Source organism: Lactuca virosa, chromosome 6 (genome assembly GCF_052849685.1).
Source record: "Lactuca virosa cultivar CGN04683 chromosome 6, Lactuca_virosa_CGN04683_v6, whole genome shotgun sequence".
Taxonomy (NCBI): domain Eukaryota; kingdom Viridiplantae; phylum Streptophyta; class Magnoliopsida; order Asterales; family Asteraceae; genus Lactuca; species Lactuca virosa.
The window spans coordinates 233,328,719-233,352,241 of NC_136431.1; the positions used below are offsets into that span (position 1 = coordinate 233,328,719).

General features: G+C 32.9%; 1 protein-coding gene across 1 annotated transcript; it reads right to left on the minus strand.

Moving 5' to 3' along the window:
• Positions 1–660: 660 nt before the first annotated feature.
• LOC145119430 (Leucine-rich receptor-like protein kinase family protein) lies at positions 661–5,059 on the minus strand. Its single transcript, XM_079055096.1, has 3 exons — positions 4,796–5,059; positions 1,642–4,706; positions 661–1,276 (listed from the first exon to the last, which is right to left on the minus strand). Exons 2-3 carry the CDS (start codon positions 4,487–4,489, stop codon positions 894–896), a joined length of 3,231 nt encoding a protein of 1,076 aa, XP_078911222.1. The 5' UTR covers positions 4,490–4,706; positions 4,796–5,059; the 3' UTR covers positions 661–893.
• Positions 5,060–23,523: the final 18,464 nt, after the last annotated feature.

The following is a 23,523-nucleotide window of genomic DNA, read 5'->3' on the forward strand; positions in this document are numbered from 1 at the left end:
TCAGTTATAGCAAAGAAAAAGATAGTGTTAAAACATATTTATATTGCTTAAAAGTTTCTAATAATTGCTTTCAATGATGTTAAGTGTATAGTAAATTCTAGTTATTTAGATAGATAACACACCAAACAAACCATTTTACATCATGCTCTGGAAGACAAAAATGATTCAAAGGTTGCTAAACAAATAACCATTTTGTATAAACATATGGAGCCTTTATAAAGGAAAATGGCAAATTTAACATAATTTTCAGAGTTTCTTTCAATAAGTAGCCAAAAAATTTTAAAAATGACACATAAAGCCATTAAAACCACAGGTGGGCCTTCATATATTTTGATTTCGTCTAGGCTGTGATTTAGTGAAAAGTATTAAAAAATCGAATTTTATCATTTTGGCAATGAGTAAATCGTAGAAGCCATTTGCGATTTCATCATACCAAATGACAAAATCATTTTTTTATACTTTTAAAAAATCACAGTCCAAGCCATAAAATTTCAGTCTATGAAGGTCCACCAACGATTTTGTTGGCTAGATTTGACTTTTCACAAAAAAAAAAAAAAAAAAGATAATTATAATTGGTAGTAAGATTACCAGAATTATAAAGACATGAAATCACAACAATAATAGATCCAAAATAGGTCGTGCTATATAATTTAAAAAGAATTAATCTTGCAACAATCATGTTATATTAATAACTTGAAGTTGAACATTGCTATAGCAGAAGGCCTACAATAAACAAACTACAACAATGACATCATTTATCCAATTCTTTTCTCCCATACCCAAATCATATAACTCTATTCTCACCCATTTGGGAACTAAAAGCAACTTATAAATCACTAATAACACCCTCAAATCCCAAACAAAACCTAACCTACAATTATTATGGAAAGACTTTAACTATGAGTAGATGATTGTTTCATTAAAGGTTGTGAAGTTTTCCCCCATTCTTCAGGTGAACTCTTAACTTCCATTAACAATGCAACCACTTCTTTCATTGTTGGTCTCTCGGAAGGCGAAGAGTTCACACAAAACATTGCAATCCCAAGTGTTTGTAGCATTTCTTGCACCATTTGATCGGGTAGACCTTGAAGCTTTGTGTCAAGTATTGTTATTGCAGGCTCAAAGCTTCCCATTTTCTTTTTCACCCACTCAACTATATGTGAACCCTCTCTTACCCGATTTTCAACAGCACTACGCCCACTCAAGATCTCTAACAACACGACCCCATAACTATAAACATCACTCTTCTCCGTTATGTTCATCGTGTAGCCATATTCTGCAAAAGATTAAACAAGTTCCATATGTCAAAATAATCACATTTAAAGAAACATCTATAAGAATTAGGGAAATTATCAGAAAAGTCTTAATATTTTTGAAAAAGTTACACTTTAGTCATAATTTTTTTAAGAGAAAATCTTGATTATTTGATTTTACTCTACAATATGTCAAATCCTGTTAAAAAAAAAAAAATTTGTTAATTTGGGCCAAAATGAAATAATCGAAACTTTTATGTTAAAAAAAATATTAAAACTAAAATATAACTTTTCCAAAAATATTAACACTTTTCTACGATTTCCCTGTTAACTTAATTAAGATTAATAGTTGTGACTATTTATGACATTCAATGGTGTATAAACTTGCCTGGAGCGATGTATCCGTAGGATCCAGCTACCCTTGACATGGCATGCTGATAATTTGTAGAACTCATGAGCTTCGCAAGCCCAAAATCAGCCAAATAAGCTTCGTATTTGCAATCAAGAAGAATGTTGTTACACTTTACATCTCTATGAAGAATCGCAGGAACACAATCATGATGAAGATAAGCAAGCCCTTGTGCAGATCCAACAGCAATCTTATACCTCGTTTCCCAATCCAAATTCCGATTAGTTAACAACTGCTGTAAATTCCCATTTGCAATATGATTGTAAAGCAAAAGCTTTACACTTCTATTGGAACAATACCCTAAAAGTTTGACGATATTTCTATGCCGAATGTGACCTAGAATCTGAATCTCTGCTGAAAAAGAATCGATTGCAGGTTCTTCATCTTTTCTGGTTTTCCATAGCTTCTTGACTGCAATAATCTCTCCGTTTGGCATTTCCGCTTTGTATACGACGCCTGAGCACCCTTTTCCGATTACATTCTCGTCTTTTAAGCAATCCAAGATGTTATCGATTGAAAATCCGAGCTTTGTGAAGGGTATAAACGTCCACGGGTATGAAAAATCGTCGCCCCTCGAGTCCGGATTTTGGTCGGGTAAAGAATTCTTGATCATGTACCGGTTTCTTGACATGAAGATCCAGGTAGCGGCGGCGACGATGGTAATGGAAACGAGAATTACGATCACTAAACATGCAGTTTTTGCTGATTTTAATCGGTTTCTTGTGGGTGAACGTGAAGAACAGGAATACCCGTCGATTGATTCGCAAAGACCCGTGTTCTGAATGAATGATTCCGGTGTTAGGGTTCGGAAAAATGGTGTCACTGGAATTGGACCGGAGAAGTTGTTGTAGGAAATGTTGAGGGAAGTGAGGGAAGTAAGTGAACTCAAGATCATAATTTTGCCATGAAAGGAGTTGTGTGAAAGATCGAGTGATTGTAACTGAGTCAACCCGTTGATTGACTCGGGTATTTCACCTTTGAATCGGTTCCAGCTCAAGTCAAGACTAATGGTTAAGCTTGTGATTGACCCGATTTCAGGCGGGATTTGACCGGAAAGACTGTTGGAACTCAGATCAAGAAGTGTTAACTTTTGCAGGTTTTTAATGGATGCCGGGATTGTACCAGTGAGTAGATTGTTGTTGAGGATGAGTTTATTTAAGTAACTGAAGTTACCGAAACTCGCCGGAATTTCACCGGTGAATCCATTTTGACTCAAATCGAGCTGCTCGAGGTTCACCAACTCGCCTAATTCAGGCGGGATTTCACCGGAAATGTGATTGTTATGAATATCCAAGAGCTCAAGAACTGTAATGTTACCGATTTCATTTGGTAAAACACCTGAGAAATGATTCGTGTATAAATCAAGAAACACAAGGTTTGGTAATTGTCCTATTTCTTTAGGAATTGGACCCGAAAGTTGATTCTCTCCAAGCCTTAATCTAACTAATGATTGACATTTCCCGACGCTTTTAGGAACTTTACCCGACAGTGAATTCCCAAGTAGTAACAATTTGCTCAGTTTCTTTAACCCGAATATTTCATCTGGGATTTCACCTGTGAGCTTGTTTTTGGAAAGATCAAGTGAGTAAAGCTCAGTGCAGTTGCCGAAAGATGATGGAATCATGCCGGAAACCATGTTTCCCCACAAGAAGAAGCTCTGTAACATCTTTAAGTTTCCAATTTGCCATGGAATTTCGCCGGAGATTTGGTTTTTGTCAAGCTGAATCGCTGTAAGGCTAGTGCAGTTGCTGAGCTCCGGTGGAATTGGGCCGGTTAATGAATTCTCCGACAGATGAAGCTCTTCAAGAACGGTTAACCTTCCTAATTCACTCGGGATTTGACCACTCAGTTCATTAGCAGAGACATCGAATACAACTAGTGATGAACAGTTTGAAAGCTCCGGCGGGATTGTTCCGGTGAGGGAATTCCCCCATAGAAGTAAGCTAGTGAGCTTCTGAAGCTTTCCCAATTCACGTGGGATCGGACCATTAAGTTTATTCATGTGAAGGTACAAGTTTCTAAGCTCTGAGCACAACCCAAGTTCCGGTGGGATTGAACCGGTGATCTCTGTATCGTAAATGGCTAATGTTTGGAGACTGATCATGTTCTTGAATGTCGCGGGAATCACCCCGGAAAGTCCGGTGGCTGCGACTCCAAAAGTGGTGAGATTGGATAAAAAACCTAATTCCGACGGAATCTCTCCGGTCAAATACGGGTTACCCCCGATTCGAAACTCTTGGAGGGAAACCAATGATCCGAGTTGAGGTGGAATGGTGCTGTTTATGATATTATCTTGGATACAAAAGTATTGGAGGGATGAAAGATTTGAAATTTGAGGTGGGATTTTGCCGGAGAGTTGATTGGAGTCGAGATAAAGGAACTGAAGGGAAGTCAGTTGGCCGAGCTCCGGCGGAATGATTCCGAAGATGGAGTTTGAAGAGAGATCTAGGAGGCGGAGGTGTGGGAAAGAGCCGAACGACGGAGGAATTTCGCCGGAGATATTGGTGGATGAGAGGTTGAGAAGTTGCAGAGAGGAGAGAGAAGAGAGTTGTGGTGGAAGAAAGGAGAGATTGAGGAATGTGTTTGGGATAGAGAGAGAAATGACTCTGTTTTGCGGTGAACATGTGACGCCTTGCCATGAACACGGTGTTATTGAAGATGAGTTCCATGAGGAAAGAACGGCGGAGGAGGTTTTAGAGAGAGAATCGGCGGAGGAGAGGAGAGAGAGTAGCGTTTGACCGTCGGGAGAGAGGGAGGAGACTGGTGGCGGGAGAGAAACGTAGAGAGAGAGAATCAAGAAAATGAAAAAGCTTGAAACTTTATCCATTTTGTCAGGTATAAACTTAGTAAACCGTGGTGGCGAGTTGGTGCAGGAAAATGGGTATCAATGGAAATGACGGTGGCGGGTGGTGGTGGTGGTGGTGGGTGGTGTTTGGCGGTGGTGTTTAAAAAAGTTTCATTCGTGAGGGACAATATGCATGTGAACGAGGGTTTTGAGGTAGTGGGGTATGATGCTTAAAACTCACTCGTGTGTTTCTGTAAAACTGGAAATTAAAAAACAAACCCATGCATGTGAAGCAAGAAAAAGAACTCTATCTTTGCTTCTAATGAAAACTTACACACATAATCTCACCAGGAAACTGTGTCCTCCGCCTTACATGGCGGCGCTTCGGTCTTCTACTGGTGGTGGAGATAGAAGCCGAACAAGATATGATGGCATTTGTGGGGTCTTTTTAGTTCAACTTAAGTGTTCCATATGTTCTTGATGAGCTAACAGAAGAAAGGAAGAGGGCGGCGGTGGGTGGTGAGGGCGGCTGCGGTGGTGGTGGTTATGGTGGTGGCAGAGGACATGGGAGTTTGAAGGTGTATGGAGAGAGAGAATGGGTTGGAGTTTGGAGCTAGGAGCATGGAGATGCTCAAAATGTTTGGTTTTAAATACCAACAATTTGATTATTTTATTTAAAATGATTAGGGCACCAAAACACTCACCAAAAATACCAAATTACCCTTGTAATGGACTCATTAGGAACCATTTACTACATATGGTTTAAAACTGTAAATAAATTACATTATTTATTTAACGTATGTAACGAAAGGGGGTATTTATGTAATTTGAGATATCGGGTCGGACCCAAATTTGGCAAGAATCTCAAGATAGGATTCAATGTTTTCAGAGTCCATGCGAGGGAAATGGACAATAATATCTAGGATATTGTGAAAGGCTAAAGAAAGCTTGAATTAAGCATGCAAATAAATTCATACCTGTTTATTTTTTCATTTCATGATTTCAATGCTTTCTTTTCATTTGTTAATTTTTAATTTAAAAAAAATAATAACACTTGTTATTAAAAATTTTAAAGTTCTGTTTCAAATATAATTGCTCGCCCGTTCCAAAAAAAATAAAAAATAAAAATAAAAAAGTTTATCATTAAAAATAACATTAATTAGTCTTCAGAAACTTTTAACTATTTAGTTTTTATTTAATTTTAAATATTTAAAAGCTACCGGTTATTTTGATCAAAAATTTATGCTCAAATAAAATGTAAAACTTCCGATGTCTAGCTACCATTTTTCAAATTTCAACTTCCAACTATCAACTTCTAAATTTAGTTAGTTATTTTTTCAAACACCCTAAATGTTTTAACCTTTATCCGTTATTCATAGCATGATTGTTTAAAGACAACATGCTCTATTTGGTTTATGAAATTGTATGTCAAGAGAATGTTTCTCCAAATTAATCCTACATTTGTATAAAAATAGCTAAACATCAAGATCATAAATTTATGATAAGGATATGAACTTATGATTGTTAATAAAATTGAAGTCCATGAGAAAAGGAATGCCATTGTAACAGTATGATGTGAAAGGTAGGTGAATATAAGATGTTTAGGGAATTCATTAAAAGCTGGATATATGAGACAACATATTGACCGGAATGGTATTGAAAACTCGTGTAGTTTTGTATATTAGTACTTCAAAATTATTGTAATATATTTAACAAAAAATGAATTATAGTTAAGAGACTGGATAGGCTGTAGATATAGAGATAAATTGTAACAAGAAACTTCCAAAACAAGGATAAATTTGGTATTTCAAATATGTCCTTTTTTAACAGTGTAATTATTGTTTGGCGCGGTAAAATTTATTTGGGTAACCCGAGGAAAGGGGGTAGTGGGTGTGTTTTGGGAATAGGGTTAAAGTTTAAAATATTAATTAATTTATTGTTATTATTTTAATATCCAGTCACATGAAAAATTAAAGAAACAAATGTTAATAATATGACAAAATTATAGTATAAAACAGTAACAATGAGAAACCCAAATAGAGGAAGGAATGATGTGTTAACTCATATTTCCATCCAGATGTAGAGTCTAGAGAAATTGTTTTAAAAATGCCTCCCACTTCCCACATATGGAACTTAAACACACGATGTTGAAAAGGAAAAATATTGGCAATATATCTAAAAACATATAGTAATATTAAAAATGAAAGTAAATTGACAAAGTAACAATTTAAACATTGCATGGAAACACAAGTACTGAAAGAGAAAAGCTATAACTAAACAATTCATACAACTTTTAATATGAAGTCATGTCATTGGTAATTCATCCATAGTGATTGTCTCCATCCTCTTAAATCCAAACCACAATCATCTAAACTCACATTATCTTCTTACATTATTTTCGGGTATTCTCTTCTCCTCACACCATCGATCGTTACTAAAACACCTCTTGCATTTGCTACTTTGAAATAGTAATTTGAAACATCTTTTCAAAGGTTTTAAAAATCAAATAAAAAATTGCAGAAGTCCTACACATAAAAAATCTTTTAACAAGCAAAGTAGGTTGTTAAAAGTGTATACGTGGATATAACAATCAACAAAAGACATTAAGTTTACTTACATAGTTATACTATATCAAACGTGTCAACAATCTTTAAAACAAATATTGACTTCATATCTTTAAAATCTCCAAAATAAGCATTCCCGGATAGCTATTAACCTTAAAACATATCAAAATAATGTATTGAACTTGAAAAACCTAGTGAGTAATATTATTATTAGCCGATCATATATATATATATATATATATATATATATATATATATATATATAGGGTCCGGTTCCGGTGAAAACTCTTTTTAAAGTAAGGATTCGTATGGACACCTTAAAAAAATTGAAAAAAAATCTTAAAAAAAATACAAATCATAAAATCGAGCATAATATTATATCCGTGAGAAAAAAAATTGAAAAAAAAAATTGCATCATTAAAATTGAATCATGGATCATAAAAGTTGAATCATGGATCATAAAAATGATCTATGCTTCAATTTTAATGATCCATTTTTTTCCAATTTTTTTCTCACCGATGTAATATTATGTTCGATTTTATGATTTGTATTTTTTTTAGATTTTTTTTCAATTTTTTTAAGGTGTTCTTACGAGTCCTCACTTTAAAAAGAGTCATCACCCGACCATGTTTCTCTCTGTGTGTGTGTGTGTGTATGTGTGTATATATATATATATATATATATATATATATATATATATATATATATATAAACCAAAACATGTTTGATATTTTTTATAATTGTCCAAAATCTATTTTTTTATAATTATAAAAACTTTTCAAAAAAATATATTAAAAATAACTATCAATAACCATAGTTAAAAATAACATTAAATTAAAAATGATATTGCTCCTTAAAAACAATAACATGTTTGATATTTGAAATAATAACTAGCATGACAAATAACTTATGTTTAAATTAATAATCATAACAATATTTAAAAATAAAACTAAACCAAGTATTGTATTTAAGTGTATTTACGCACACTGTGATTTTGGACAATATATGTATATCTAAACTACCAATAGTTAAAAACCAAAAATCAAAATTTATATTTAGTTTCTCCACATACAATTCATGAGCCGATTGATATTATATGGTTTTAATAGATATACATATTATCATATGGTTCAAAATACTTACAATGTTATATACCAAATTGTTTTAATCGTATAATCATACGTTACAAAGATTGAATTAGGGAAAAAAATGATATAGACACATTTTAAAAATGAGAATTATGATGATATCGAATCTAAATATTTTCAATAATCTTTGAGTTGAATGCCATTAACATATCTTAAGTAAAATGGTAGGGATGAGCATAAACCAAACCGGAAACTGATAACCCGAAAAAAAAAAACAAAAAAAAAAACAAAAAACAAAAAACAAAAAAAAAAAAACAAAACAAAACGATCGAGTAGGTTTGAGAATATATAGAAATAGATATTAGCGGTTCAGTTCGATTTTGTATTATAAATTCACCTAGTAAAACTGAAAAGAACCATGAATTTAAAAACGACCAAAAACCGACCCATCATAAATATTATTTAATATTATTTAATTCTAAATATTATCTATATGCATTATATACATCTTATGTTTAAGAAATATTAACTATGTTAGTACTATCTTTGCTTTTTGTTTTGTTCCGAGACAAAATTGAAGTTAGTGTACTTACCTTTGCGTAGTTATTTTAGTATATATTTAAACTGGATACAGTACCATTTAGTATATTTAAATTGGGTACAGTACCATTTATAGTAACGTACTTCAGGGAGTTTGAACCCAAAAAAAAAACAAAAAATCAGAAAACCAGAAAACCGTGAACCCACAAAACCCAAGGTTTCAAACCGAAAACCCATAAACCCTATCTGAAAACCAAAAACATAACCCATGCAAAAACCGAACCCATATGAGTTTTAATACCGGAAGAAATGGTTTTCTATGGTATGGTTTGGTTTTAGCGAAAAAACGACTTAAACCTACCCATGTTCGTCCCTAGTAAATCATTCATTAACATATCAGTAAATGGTTACCAAATAATCTTTTCAATTATCCGATCATACCAACTTTTATAGCTTGATTTTCTATGTTCATTAACTTTTGACTTTGTTTTCAGAAATCTTTTCAATCGATAGTTATACATTTGAGAATTACCAGCTAAAAACGTAAATGTTATAGAGAAATAGATACTCTGAATGAAATCCAAATAATAAAATATCTCAAACAATATTCAAATGTGTAGATGCACATGCATTAAAATCAAACATTAATGATTAATCACATTAAACATCTTGAGTCTATTCCAATCAACAATAAAGTCAAAGATTTGCTAAATAAAAGCTTGGGTACCTTCTGGATCAGATAACACAATAGTATGGTAGGATAAGAAAAGCTTTAAATTCCTGATAAAGTTAAATTGATGATGGTTATATACGATAAAATCCATAGTATTTATAAGAATCTTTTTTATAATAAGGTGATTAATGAAGATTGAGGAAATAGGAAGCAACTATCTTGAAATATTTGAGTCCAATCGAGTGAACTGTCTTTATTATAAGCCACAAATGAAGCTACAAGCAACCTTTATATATATATATATATATATATATATATATATATATATATATATATATATATATATATATATATATATATATATATATATATATATACTAGTTTATAACCCGTGAGAACCACGGTTACAAAATTAATTAAATTTTTATAGTAAAAACTCAAAAACTTTAATTAATTATTTTAAATAAATTATTAATTAAGAGATTTTTTTAGTTATATAAATTTTAATCATTGATTTAAATAAATATGTGAAATTATATCATTTTATAATTTGTATTAATTTTATTTTAATTTTTATTCTAATTTATTAATTTAATGTAATTAGAGTGACAAATTTAAAATTTGAAATTTGAAATTGAGTTGACAAGTGATATGCATTAATTAGGAGACATAATAATGTTACACATAGAAAAAGGAGAATAAAATATACATTAATTAGGATGCCTAATAGAATGACACATGTCAAAAGGAAAATAAAACTATTCTTTTATTAGAATAGGGATATAGGGAAAAGTTCAATAGAGAACCATAATTATTGGTTCTTCAATGAACCAAATCTTTTTTTCAATTTCTAGAGTTTATTCTTTATCAAAAAAAAATCTAAAAATATCTAAATTCATATATTAACATTGTGAATGTGAAAAATATTTTTCGGATTCACCGTGTGAATCCGGATTCACATTGTGAATTTTCAAAGATTCACATTGTGAATTTGACGTAAAAAAAAATCGAATTTGATATCATTGGAAAAAGGATAAAAAGTTATGAATTTCTGTATTTTTAGTTTTTTTTTTTTTTGATAAAAAATAAGTTCTAAAAGTTGAAAAAAAGATTGGTTCCTTGGTTAATTATGGTTCTCTATTGAACCTCATAGGGAAAAGTTCAATAGAGAACCATAATTATTGGTTCTTCAAGGAACCAAATCTTTTTTTCAATTTCTAAAGTTTATTCTTTATCGAAAAAAAAAATCTAAAAATATCTAAATTCATATGTTAACATTGTGAATGTGAAAAATATTTTTCGGATTCACCGTGTGAATCCGGATTCACATTGTGAATTTTCAAAGATTCACATTGTGAATTTGACGTAAAAAAAATGGAATTTGATATCATTGGAAAAATGATAAAAAGTTATGAATTTCTGTATTTTTAGTTTTTTTTTTTGATAAAAAATAAGTTCTAAAAGTTGAAAAAAAAATTGGTTCTTTGGTTCCTTGGTTAATTATGGTTCTCTATTGAACCTCACCTTTTATATATATATATATATATATATATATATATATATATATATATATATATATATATATGTGTGTGTGGAAAGATCAAATAGAAACAAAAAAATATTATGAATTCTAGGAAATTATATATTTAGTTTTTAAGACATTTTAGTCTATCAATAAAAAGAATGACATTGAAGGTAAATATAAAAAAAAAAAAGAGAACCTAAATATTTAATCCAACATTAGATGCTTTTTTTTTTTAATTTTGTAAAACACACATGCTTGAAACTTAACAACATCTCTTACCTCCTACCACGGTCGGAAGATCACCACCGTCGGCAGATCATCGTCGCCACTGCTGCAACCGATGGCCCAACCTTCTTTTCTTCTCACACTCGTTGCTTCCTTACCGTCACCTCCCTCCTCTATGTACATCATATCTGTTTAGATCAAACCACTGCCACAACCAACCTATGACGACTTTCCATCACCAACATACGGCGCACAAGATCTGTTTCAAGACCGCTAGCATTTAACCCCCATCAAACCACTGCCGCAATTTCTATTTTTCTCTTTAAACAATAAAAAATGTCAGATCCGGATATAAATCGGCGGAATATATCAGATCAAAAACCCTAGTGTCCCTACTGTTGTGAATTGTCGCTGCCACTACTATCGTTCGACACACCAGAGGCCAGATCTACGAGCTTCTGCGAGCGGAAAGGATCTACCACAACCCCCTCCTTCTAGATATGCTTTGTTTCCAATTCCTCCATATTTGCTTTGTTTCCGACCACATCCAGCTGCCTTCTTTGTCTCCGAACACCACCCCCGGTGCTGCTCTACCACCGGTGCTCTACACACCTTACACCACCGAGGACCTTCATCTTCATCAAGATCTACAGAGTCTTCATTTTGAGAGGCAAATTCTTGAATGATCTTTTATTTGAAGTAGATTTGACAGATTTGATGTGTAGTGTTTGATGGTTTTTTCAATTGAAAGTATAAGTTTTAAGTTATAAATACATAAGTTTTTGAGTTAAAGAACCACTAACCTCCAGATCCGAAGGTATGAATGTATGTTTTAAGTTGAGAATATGGTTGTGAATGTATGATTTTTGTATATTAAACTATGAATATATTGTATTATGATGTGAATTTTGTATTAAATTGTAAATAAATTGTATTAACTTATGAATGGATTATATGAAGTTGAGCATTTTATAGGATTTTTGTTGAAATATGAATGATTTATGTTTGAATATTAGTATTAATTTTATATATTTAACTATGAAAAACATGTAAATGAATTGTGAATGTATTGTATTAAACTGTGAATAAACGGGATTAAGTTTTGAATGTATGGTATTAAATTGTGAATTTTATATGAATTTTAGTTAATTTATAAAGAAATGGATTAATATATTTACTGAAAAACGAATATAGTATTTCACTCTAAATATTGCTTGGTTAAAACACGAAAATAACGTTTTTGCTATTTTCTATTAAAAAAACAAATTTTAATAGTTGCACCAGATCAATTTTTTTTAGATGACGACAAGTGGTAGCTGGCAGACGGCGACAGCGGTTGTTGGTGGTTAGGGTGATAGAGTTTGTTGGTGGTGTGCGCGCGCTGTAACATCCTGAAAATCAATGGTAAAAATTTCATTTTTATTATAATCAAAACACCATTGTAACTTTATCCAAACATTTAAAAGCATTTCAAAATAAGACAGTTATCAGAGTTCATTCTCAAAGATCACATGTGACATCCCCATTTTTCACGGCCAGAAAAGTCTGATTTTGTTTATGCTTTATAAAAATCAGAGTACTTCTTTTGATAAAAATGTTGCGGAATTTGTTCCCAGTAAAACATGATAAATGTGTTATCAAATCATTTCTGAAGAAATGTATTTTTATTCTTTTTAAAACATTGGGATGTCATCGTCAATACAGAAACATAAGCATAAACAGAACTTACATTCATTTACACTAGTGATCTACATCTCTTTTAAATCTCTCAGTGTAAAGTAGCTTCGTATCGACACTTATGATAGAAATAAGCTTGAGTGGGTCAGGTTGGGAACCTGGTGAGTACATAGGGTTTTCAACCCACAATAATATAATTATTATGTTTAAACATCAAACAATCAACCCAATTACCCATCCCCATTATCTTCTTTACTCTTAAGGATCTACCCTAAGAATCATTTATCCTGCATCCGTTCATTTCGAAGTCCATTACTTCCAGGGTTTGTATAACAGACACTAAGTCCATAGCTGCCAATGCTTGTGCTTAAAGCACTAATTCCATAGCTGCTAAAGTTCATCCATCGGGTACTAAATCCATAGCTACCAGTGTTTATCTAATAGTGTTTATCTAATAGATACTAAGTCCATAGCTACCAACGTTTATCTATCAGGTACTAAGTCCATAGCTACCAGTGTTTATCTAATAGTGTTTATCTAATAGGTACTAAGTCCATAGCTACCAACGTTTATCTATCAGGTACTAAGTCCATAGCTACCAGCGTTTATTCAATAGGTACTAAGCCCATAGCTACCAACGTTTATCTATCAGGTACTAAGTCCATAGCTACCAGTGTTTATTCAATAGGTACTAAGTCCATAGCTACCAATGTTTATCTATCAGGTACTAAGTCCATAGCTACCAGCGTTTATTCAATAGGCACTAAGTCCATAGCTACCGATCTTAATTATTAGGCACTAAGTCTATAGATGCCAATGTTCACTCATATCATCTTTCATCTCTCATCATTCATCTACCCATGTTTTACCCAACATATTCGTAGATATAAAATACATATACAATTTAAATCATTTAAAACATGTATAAAATCGTTCATCCAACATAGATAACAAATATACAGATAATTTGCACACGTAGCACGTAATTTATATAAAATACTTCATATCTATGTGTAAGATGAAAGTAACTATGCACTCACTTGTTAAAGTGATGATTCCAAACTCGGACAGCGCTTCGCTTCTTAACAATATAATTTCCTTCGACGAAACCTAGTATTATTACCACTAGATTTTAGTCTAATATTTACCGTGACTAATTATTAGTCTTAGCATTATTATTATTATTATTATTATATAAGCGTTTAAACAATACTCTTCAACCACTATGTACAGACAGGGGTCAGACATAAAACACCGGAGGGCAGGACCATTTTGGCATATAACACTTCTGAAATCCAACAACCCTATGCGCCCCTTTAAACCAGATTCTCCGTACCGCGAGTAATTAAAAAGATATTATGACGACACTTATATAAGTCATAATAATAGCTCAAATATTTATTATAAGTTCATAATAACAATACTAATTTTAAATATAAGCTATATTAAAATAGGGTAAGCATAACTTACTTACAAAGGGGTTTTAGCTAGGAGTCGGGCTCTGCAGGGGCAGAACTTCGTCGCTGAATCTTTCTAAGGAAGATTCGTGCAGCGCTTCAGCGCTCACCTTACTATACTAAAACTACAGAAAGAGAAGTCGAATCACGAGGGACCGAAATGCTCGGGGGATAAGAAAAGAAAAACTCTTGAATCAAGAGAATGATGCAAGAAATATGAGAGCCCAAGCCTCTTATTTATGGTAATTGAATTTACAAAAACTACTCTCCATAATTACTTAATGACCTTATAGTTATATAAACGACTAAACACCCATTCATAATACTATTTTAAATAGATTTAACGATATTTGTATTAAACTAATGTCGAAAATACTCAACACTAGTCTTATAATAACCGCATCGTCGATACCTTTCTAATGATATATACATTTGTATATATATATATATATATATATATATATATATATATATATATATATATATGTGTATGTATATATGATTTATACTTTATTTTAATACGTAAATATGCTATTATAATTTGTAACTCGTTCATACGAACTCCATTTTTGACGTTCTTTATATCCAGGCGTTGGTATTTACGAGTACTACAACTTTCATTTAGACGTCGTCAGCTAATTCTCATTCTATCTCAGATTTACAAAACTGTATCGAATTTATCGCGCTCGAAGAGTAGGGACCAAGTTTCGTCCATATCTTTAAAATACGAGCTCTACTCTCGACATTCGTTATATCCACGCGTAGGTTAAAAAAAGATCTAAAACTTTCATTTAGACTCTGTCGGCTACTTCTCTACTGATCTTAAATTTAACAGTAGGAGGAGATTATACTGTTAAATGTCCGCGTAAAATTCATAACTTCTACATACGGACTCCGTTTTCGTCTGTCTTTTTACCGTTGAGTTGCTATTAATGAGATCTTCAACTCTCATTTAGGTCGCATAGGCCAAAAACCGTTCGAACTAAAATTCGAGTTTCGGGCCGTGCACTGCTATGCCAAATCTTATAAAATTCATAACTTCCTCATACGAAGTCAGATTTGGGCGTTCTTTTTTTTGTATGTTCTCGGTTTAACGTATACTACAAATTTTGTTTAGATCACTAAGGCTAAAAAGTCTTCTACCATAAATTCACTATTTACGTCTCCCGGTGCCGTGCCGGTTTTGCCGTAAAACTTCGACGGGCCATAACTTCTTCGTTATAACTCGGATTTCGGCGTTCTTTATATGTACGGAACCCTTGTAACATATACTAAAACTTGGTTAAGATTAATCCTTATAAATAATCTTCCATCAAAAACTCATTTTTGATGCTCATCATCTCTAAATTGACTAGCCCGGATCTGCGGGCGTTACATCACACATTGCGGAAAACACGGGTGTATGCGTTGCGATCAAGCCGGGCCCTTTCCTTTTGAACCGAAAGTATCTGAAACCATAAACCACAAACTGTAAGCACAAAGCTTAGTGAGTTCCCCAAATACTACATACCACACATACCAATCGAGACATAAATAACATTCATATCAACGGGCCATACTTATCATACATATACCACAATCAATAAATGTGTTATGTGCCATCCATAGTCTTGGCATTGTGCCATGAGCTGCCTCGTGGTCTTCCTTGCCAGGCCGGGGGCCAAAACCCTGGGTCTTACAGACAAGTGACAGGAGCCACCATCGGGTCTTCCATGCAAGCATCACCAAGACAACTAGCATACAATCTACACTACTTAACTAATTAATTGCCAGAGTTCAGACTCTGGTCTTGCATACAGTTTTCCAGGAGTCGCCTCCTGGTCTTTCATACAAACTGCCAAGGTTTACCCCCGGTTCTTCCAATAATACATAAACCAAATGGGCCGGCATTGGTGCCTTCGACCCATAGAACAGTGAGGAGACTCACCTCGAATGCAAAAGCTCACATAAAGAAATCCATAGTTGTTGCCCTGACGACACCTCCGAGCTATCAGATCAAAATAACACCCAATTAGCGATTGGGTTCCATTCTAACGTCCAACATCCATACTTGGGGTAAAATGACCATTTACCCCTGACCCAACATGCATCAAAACTAAGGCCCAAAACCAAAGATCCACAAAGGCCTACTAATGGCCCAATTTCCCAAATTGAGCCCAACCCCATATGGGTCTTATCCTAAGCCCATAATTTCCTTAATTACAATTCTGATTACCTCAAGTACCCCCTTAGATAACTTGATCAAAGACACGGTCAAAAGTCAAGGTCAACGACCCGAGTTGACCCAATACGCCGAATTGTCCTTCAACTTGTCGTGTTTCTCCTTTAACTGCAAAGTCGGGGAAAACCGAGCCAACTCGCCGAGTTTATCAATAAACTCGTCGAGTTCTCCAGAAACCCAGCATCTTAATACATTAAGCCGACCTTATCGACTCTAAGAGCTTCACAACTCAGATCTCGACCAAAATGAGATCTAGAAGGGTAAAGTTTCCAACTTTACCCCTAGGAACCACTGAAATGGGTCCAAACCCAAACCCTAGACATAAAAGAGTGAGGGATTAACCATTAAGCACTTAATACTCAAAGACAAAGCCCCAAATTGCAGATCTGACACCCTAGAGCTGGAAGACCACGTAAAGTTTCCAACTTTATGCTCATGCATGGCTAGGAGAGGCTCAAATGATCAATAAGGGCTTAATAAGGGACTTAATGAATGCATAAAGCCCATAAATCCATAAAGTTGGCACCTTTATGCCAAAAGAGTCCATGAAACCCCCAGATCTGAAAGAATAAGGCTTTAGGACGTCCTAATCCCAACATCCAACCAAACCATGGCTAACATGACAAATTAACCCAAAAGATGTTGGATTAGATGTCTAAGCCTATAACTATTATTGGTATGTACTCGACCCGAGAGTAGCATGGTCCATTTGGGTTGCATATCATCAGGACAATTTGTTAGGATGGACTTTTGAGAGAAGGTTAATTATGGTTTATTAATATATTATAAGTTATAATATATTAATATGAAATCATATGTTTTAATTAGTATTGAACAAGAATTAATTTGGAATTAATTTAGTGATCAAAAGAGACTAATTAAATCTATGGGGACTAATTATGATAATTAGTTATATTTATATGTGTTGGGCTTATGATCCATGTTGGACCAAGTTTATGTATGGATACATAAAGAGTTGGGCCACATGAACCATGGATCATAAAACCCATGGGTATGGATTTGGGTTATACCCATGACCCTTGGAATCCACACATATAAATACATGCTCTTAGCCTAAAAAACGCCACTTGAGTCATTCTTGGAGTTCATGGGTGTTTTTGGGTGCATGTAATTCTCTCTCAAGTTCTACCTTTGTCCATGATGTGTTGTGACTTCATTTGAGGCTTCCACACTATTGGGGCTAAGCTCTTAAGGCCAAATACATCAAGACTTCAAGCCATATAAAAGGTATGTTACCCTAACTAGTATCTTATATGGTTTATGTCAAATGCATGCTCGTTATAGGTTTAATGCCTTGGAAACCATTTGCATGTATAATTAGTGAAAACATAGATCCAAGGTATTTAGGGTTGTATGTGCACCATAGGATGTTGTATTATACAAAAACCCAACAAAAGAGAGATCTAAGCATCTAGCAATCAAGATAAGAACTTGATACCTCAAACTCCTTGCAAAATGGATAAAGATTTTGGATCCAAGACTTCCTTCCCCATGCTTAGAACTTCAAGATCTTCCAACTCCTTCACAATGCACAAAAATGACCACCAAACTTTCTTCCAAGGCTCAAATACCTGACAATGGAGGCTACAACTCGTTTTAGGGTTTGGACAACAATATAGGTTGATAAGGAGGCCATCCAAAGAAATTTAAGGCCTTTAAATAGGGTGTAACACCTTAGAAATTAGGGTTTCCTTCCCAGCCACCAACTCGCCGAGTTGGTTCATTTAATCCCCACGATTCTTCCATCCTCAACATGTCGGGTTGGTTCCTCCAACTCGCTGAGTTCAACTCCAATTAGGTTTATTCTAAACAATTTTTCCTTAAGATTACGGGCGTTACACGCGCACACACACACACACAAAGGGATGAGAGTGGGTCCAAACCTGGTCCGGTATACTCGAACCCGGAAAACCCGGGAACCGGTTAACGGGATTATGTAGGGTCGGAAACCGGACCGGTATATAGGAACCGGTTCTGATTCGGTTCCGGGTGAGGTACCGGGTAAAGTGGGTCTAGAACCGGAAAACCCGGAAACATTAAAGTGGTCGGGTGGAACCGGGTAAAGTGGGTCTAGAACCAAAAAACACTGGAAATTCGGAATTTTTTGGTAATTACTTAGCGGCTGAACTTTGAAAATTTTCAACTTTGATATCCCAACTTCGGGGACTGTAAGTCATTGAATATTAAACCAAAAATGACAAAACTATAGTCTAAAATCATGTACAAACTCTAAACTACACGTTTCAAAAAACCTCATAATAATCCGGCTTCAAACGAATTAGATAAGCATTTTTAAAACTTTACAAAATATAAAAATAAAGCTGAAAAACAGAAAATTCACAACTTTGATATCCCGACTTTGGAGGACTGTAAGTCAATGAATGTGAAACCAAAAATGACAAATTATAGTCTAAAATCATGTACAAACTCTAAACTACACGTTGTAAAAAACATCATGATAATCCGACTTCAAACGAATTAGATATGCATTTTTTAAATTTCACAAAATATAAAAATAATGCTGAAAAACAGAAAATTCACAGCTTTGATATCCCGTCTTTGGGGGACTGTAAGTCGATGAATATGAAACGAAAAATGACAAAATTATAGTCTAAAATCATATACAAAATCTAGACTACACATTCGAAAAAACCACATGTTATTCCGACTTCAAACAAATTAGATATGCATGTTTTAAAACATTCACATAATACAAAAAAAATTAGAAAAACATAAAATGTCCAGCTTTGATATTCCGGGTTTGAAGGACTGTAAGTCAATGAATAGTAACTCAAAAATGACAAAATTATAGTTTAAAATCATGTACAAACTATAAACTACACTCTGGAAAAAACCTCATGTCAATCCGACTTCAAACGAATAAGATATGCATGTTTTAAACTTTTCATAGAAACCGGTTCCGGTTCCTAACACGGTTCCGGTTCTTAAACCCGGTTTACCCGAACCCGAAGGACCCAAAACTCGGATTACCCGGAACTCGGATAAAACCATTCTTTAAACCCGGGACCCGGACCGGTTCTACAAATTCCGGTTCTAACGGTTCCGGTCAGATTTTCCAGTTCTAAATATCATCCACACACACACACACAGATATATATATATATATATATATATATATATATATATATATATATATATATATATATATATATATATAGGGGACGGTTCACTTGAGATTAAAAAAAAGTAGAGATCTTGAGATTCAACCTCAGCCACATATTTCTCATTTGCCGGTCTAATGCTCCAGCGTACCGGCAACAACGGGGTATGCCTAATCATAAATGATTATATGGCAGAGAGGTATAATCTGATGGGTTTAAGCCATAAGAACTTTCCTATGTGCACATACAAACCCTAATGCTTGGATCTAGGTTTCTCTAATTGAACATGCAATGTTTCCAAGGCTTATAATGCTAGATCTAGTGTAAACAATTGAATCATAACATATGAAATCAGATCTAGAAGAATACCTTAAGTTTCTTGCTTGAATCTTCTTGTTCTTGGAGCTTAGAGTCACAATTGTCACTCCTCTAATGGCTTACAAACACCAACTAGCAATAGGATGATTTGGAGAGAGAGAAGGGATGAGAAAATCGGCTCTAGGGTTTCCAATGCAACAAGGTGGCCGATTTCCCTCACCTATAGGGTCTATTTATACTGTGAGCTACTAGGGTTACATCATTAACCCTAATTGAATAACTTAGGCCCTAAGCAATCCAAGGATCCTTCTAGAGTAAGGCTTGGACGAATTCAAGGAGTCCATAACCCTAAATCCGGCCACCCTAATATCTATAAGGATTCATAGCCCAAAACTCAACTATCACACATTTGACAGTTTAAGCCCCTTTATTCAATTAACCTCTTTTAGTCACCAAATTAATTACTAATTAATTTATGACTAATATTAATTAAATAATAATATTATTCCTTTAATATATTATTCTCATAATATATTAACATAATAATATCTCTTCTCTCTTCATAAATCATCCTGTCAAGTTGCTATGGTGAAGGCAACCCAAAAGGACCATGCACAACCGGGTCAAGTACTTACCAAATATAGTTACGGGCTTAGACACTAATCCAACATAATCATATAGGATTATACATGTTTATACGTATATGCCAAATCATAAATGATTATACATATATGTCTATTCACATATTGAGTAATCATAAATGATTATGACAGTTGGTGGCAGAAGAGGTGGTGGTGACAGAGGTGGCGGTGGTATAAGTAACGGAGGTGACAGTGGTGAGGTCGGATGGTGTTAATGGTGGTAGCGGTGGTGGGGATGGTGGCGGAGGAGAAAGGAACGGACGGCGTTGTATAATCATTTATGATTATACCAGGCCTGCCGCGCCGGTACGCCGGAGGGTTATAGCGACATATGTGAAATACGTGGCTGAGGTTGAATCTCAAGATCTCTATTTTATTTTTAATCTCAACGGAACCTATATATACAGTGTTGTAAAACTCGCCGAGTTGGTCGATTACTCCTCCGAGTACTCGCTACTCGGCCCCTTACCGAGGCGAGTTACAGAATCCTGAGTACTCCCCGATCGACCCCTTACTGAACTGAGCAGTGTTGTAAAACTCGGTCAACTTGGTGATTAATATGTATAATATACTTAATGATTTATTATTTAACACACACACATGTGATTATTACTACACACACACACACATATATATATATATATATATATATATATATATATATATATATATATATATATATATATATATATATATCTTAAATTTTCAGTAATTATTCATGAAATGAGACCATTATGTGTTTTTTTAGTATTTGTGTAATCACATGTATCTAATTTTGTTATATATTTCAATCAATTTATGATTTTAACTTATGATTTTGACATAATTTTCCTAAAAATATTTCTACATGAATTACCAAATCCGAGTACTCCCCGAGTACTCATGAGTACTCCCGTGTACTCGCTACTCGGTAGTCGGCCGAACAGGTACCGAGTAACGAGTTCTACAACCTTATATATATATATATATATATATATATATATATATATATATATATATATATATACTAGGCGAATCCCCGCGCGTTGCACGAGAATATAATTATATAGTTAAAATAATAACTTTTACCAAATTATTATTTAATATTTCTACTTTGAAACAAAATGTTAGTAGTAAAGCAAACATATAGTTAACATATTAGTTTTATTAAACATTATAGTTTAATTTTTAAGTCATTGTGATATATACAATTATTTGATAATTATATAAACCGTTTAAAATTGTGTGAATTATATATCAAATGAATGACAATATAACGGGTAACAAAACGTATGAACAAAAATATGAACTGCAACTTTTAGTAACATAAAAATAGAAAAACATCTATTATAACATTTGTATTAAGTATATATATATATATATATATATATATATATATATATATATATATATATATATATATATACAACGAATAATAAAAAATATGAAAAATAAACACTATAACTTTTAATAACATAAAAACACTAAAACATCTATTATAACATTTGTATTAACTCGTCATATTTAAATCACAAATCTCGTCAAATACATTAATGTTTTTAATGAGCAAAACTTTACAACCTTATAAAAGAGAGGAAAATAAAAAGTTATTAGTGATTACTAATTAATAATCATAAGTTAAAAACTTTTGAGTTGTAACTAATAAATATACATAAATTAGAAAACTCTTGAGTTGTAGTGTGAGTTTCAAATGAATGCGGTACTCGGAAATGTATTATTATTATTATTATTATTATTATTATTATATTCGTCTAAATAATTGGTTTTGATGCATCATTTTAATCCCTTCAATTATTAAACATAAAGATATTTAATTATAAATTTAACATACATAGGTGCATATACATGTTAAACAAATCACATATATATTTTCGTAAATGTCATATGTAATTCTTGTCGTAGTAATATTGATAAATTACTTTCATATGAAGAACATATCATGATAAGTCTATCATAATTACATATCAAATGTTCAAAATTATGGTATCTTTTAAATATTGTCTTTAAAATATGTTGTGTAGGATAACCTAACAAAAAAATAATAGAAAATAAATATAATCAAAATAGAAAAACTACAATCAAATAAATAAGAGCATTGGGTAGTTGGATGTATAAATAAATAGGTTACATAAACATACCTTTAAATCAAAAGAAAAAACTAACATTCGTCAACTTTGCTCAAACAAAAAAACCTATATCCATTTTATGAATCTTCTTTCTTCATTTAACATCATTCAACCATAGAAACTTGATGACAATTCTTCACTAACCTGCAATCAAAATATTTTTCTTGAAAAAGAAGATTCAGAAAGATATTCCAAGCAAAACATTGATGTTTGGAGAGTCACATTCAAGATTGAGTAATACACACAAATCACATATAAAGATTAAATGAGAAACTGAATATAAAGAAAGAATAGAAAAGCTTCATTTGTTTTGGTTGAAAGAAAAAAATCATATTACGATTACCATCGATGCGACATAACCCATTTCTTCAAATCATCATATTTGGATCGTGAATGCTTCAACTATATGAAACATTTTGAATCACAATATCTTCAAATCATTCTTACATGCAAGATTTTATATAACACAAAAGACACAAAAAATTGGCCTTTTTAAAGTAAATTTTTCACTAAATGCTAATTAACATAATATAAGTTATAAAACTTTTGAGTGTTAAATCATAATTAAGAAAACTTTTGAGCTGCATTAGTTAAAAAATGGGGTTTCAAATGAATGTGATTTGAGGAAGTTAAAAAAGAGGGTTTCAAATACATGAGATTCAAGAAAAAAATGCTAGCTTTATATATATATATATATATATATATATATATATATATATATATATATATATATATATATATATATATATATATATATATATATATATATACTTTCATAGAGCCCCAAACCCTTAATATTAGAAAATTGGCTCTCTCATGACTGTGACCTTATTCTCTTTCCATTACAAATGCTCTTAAATTCCAAACGATATTAACAT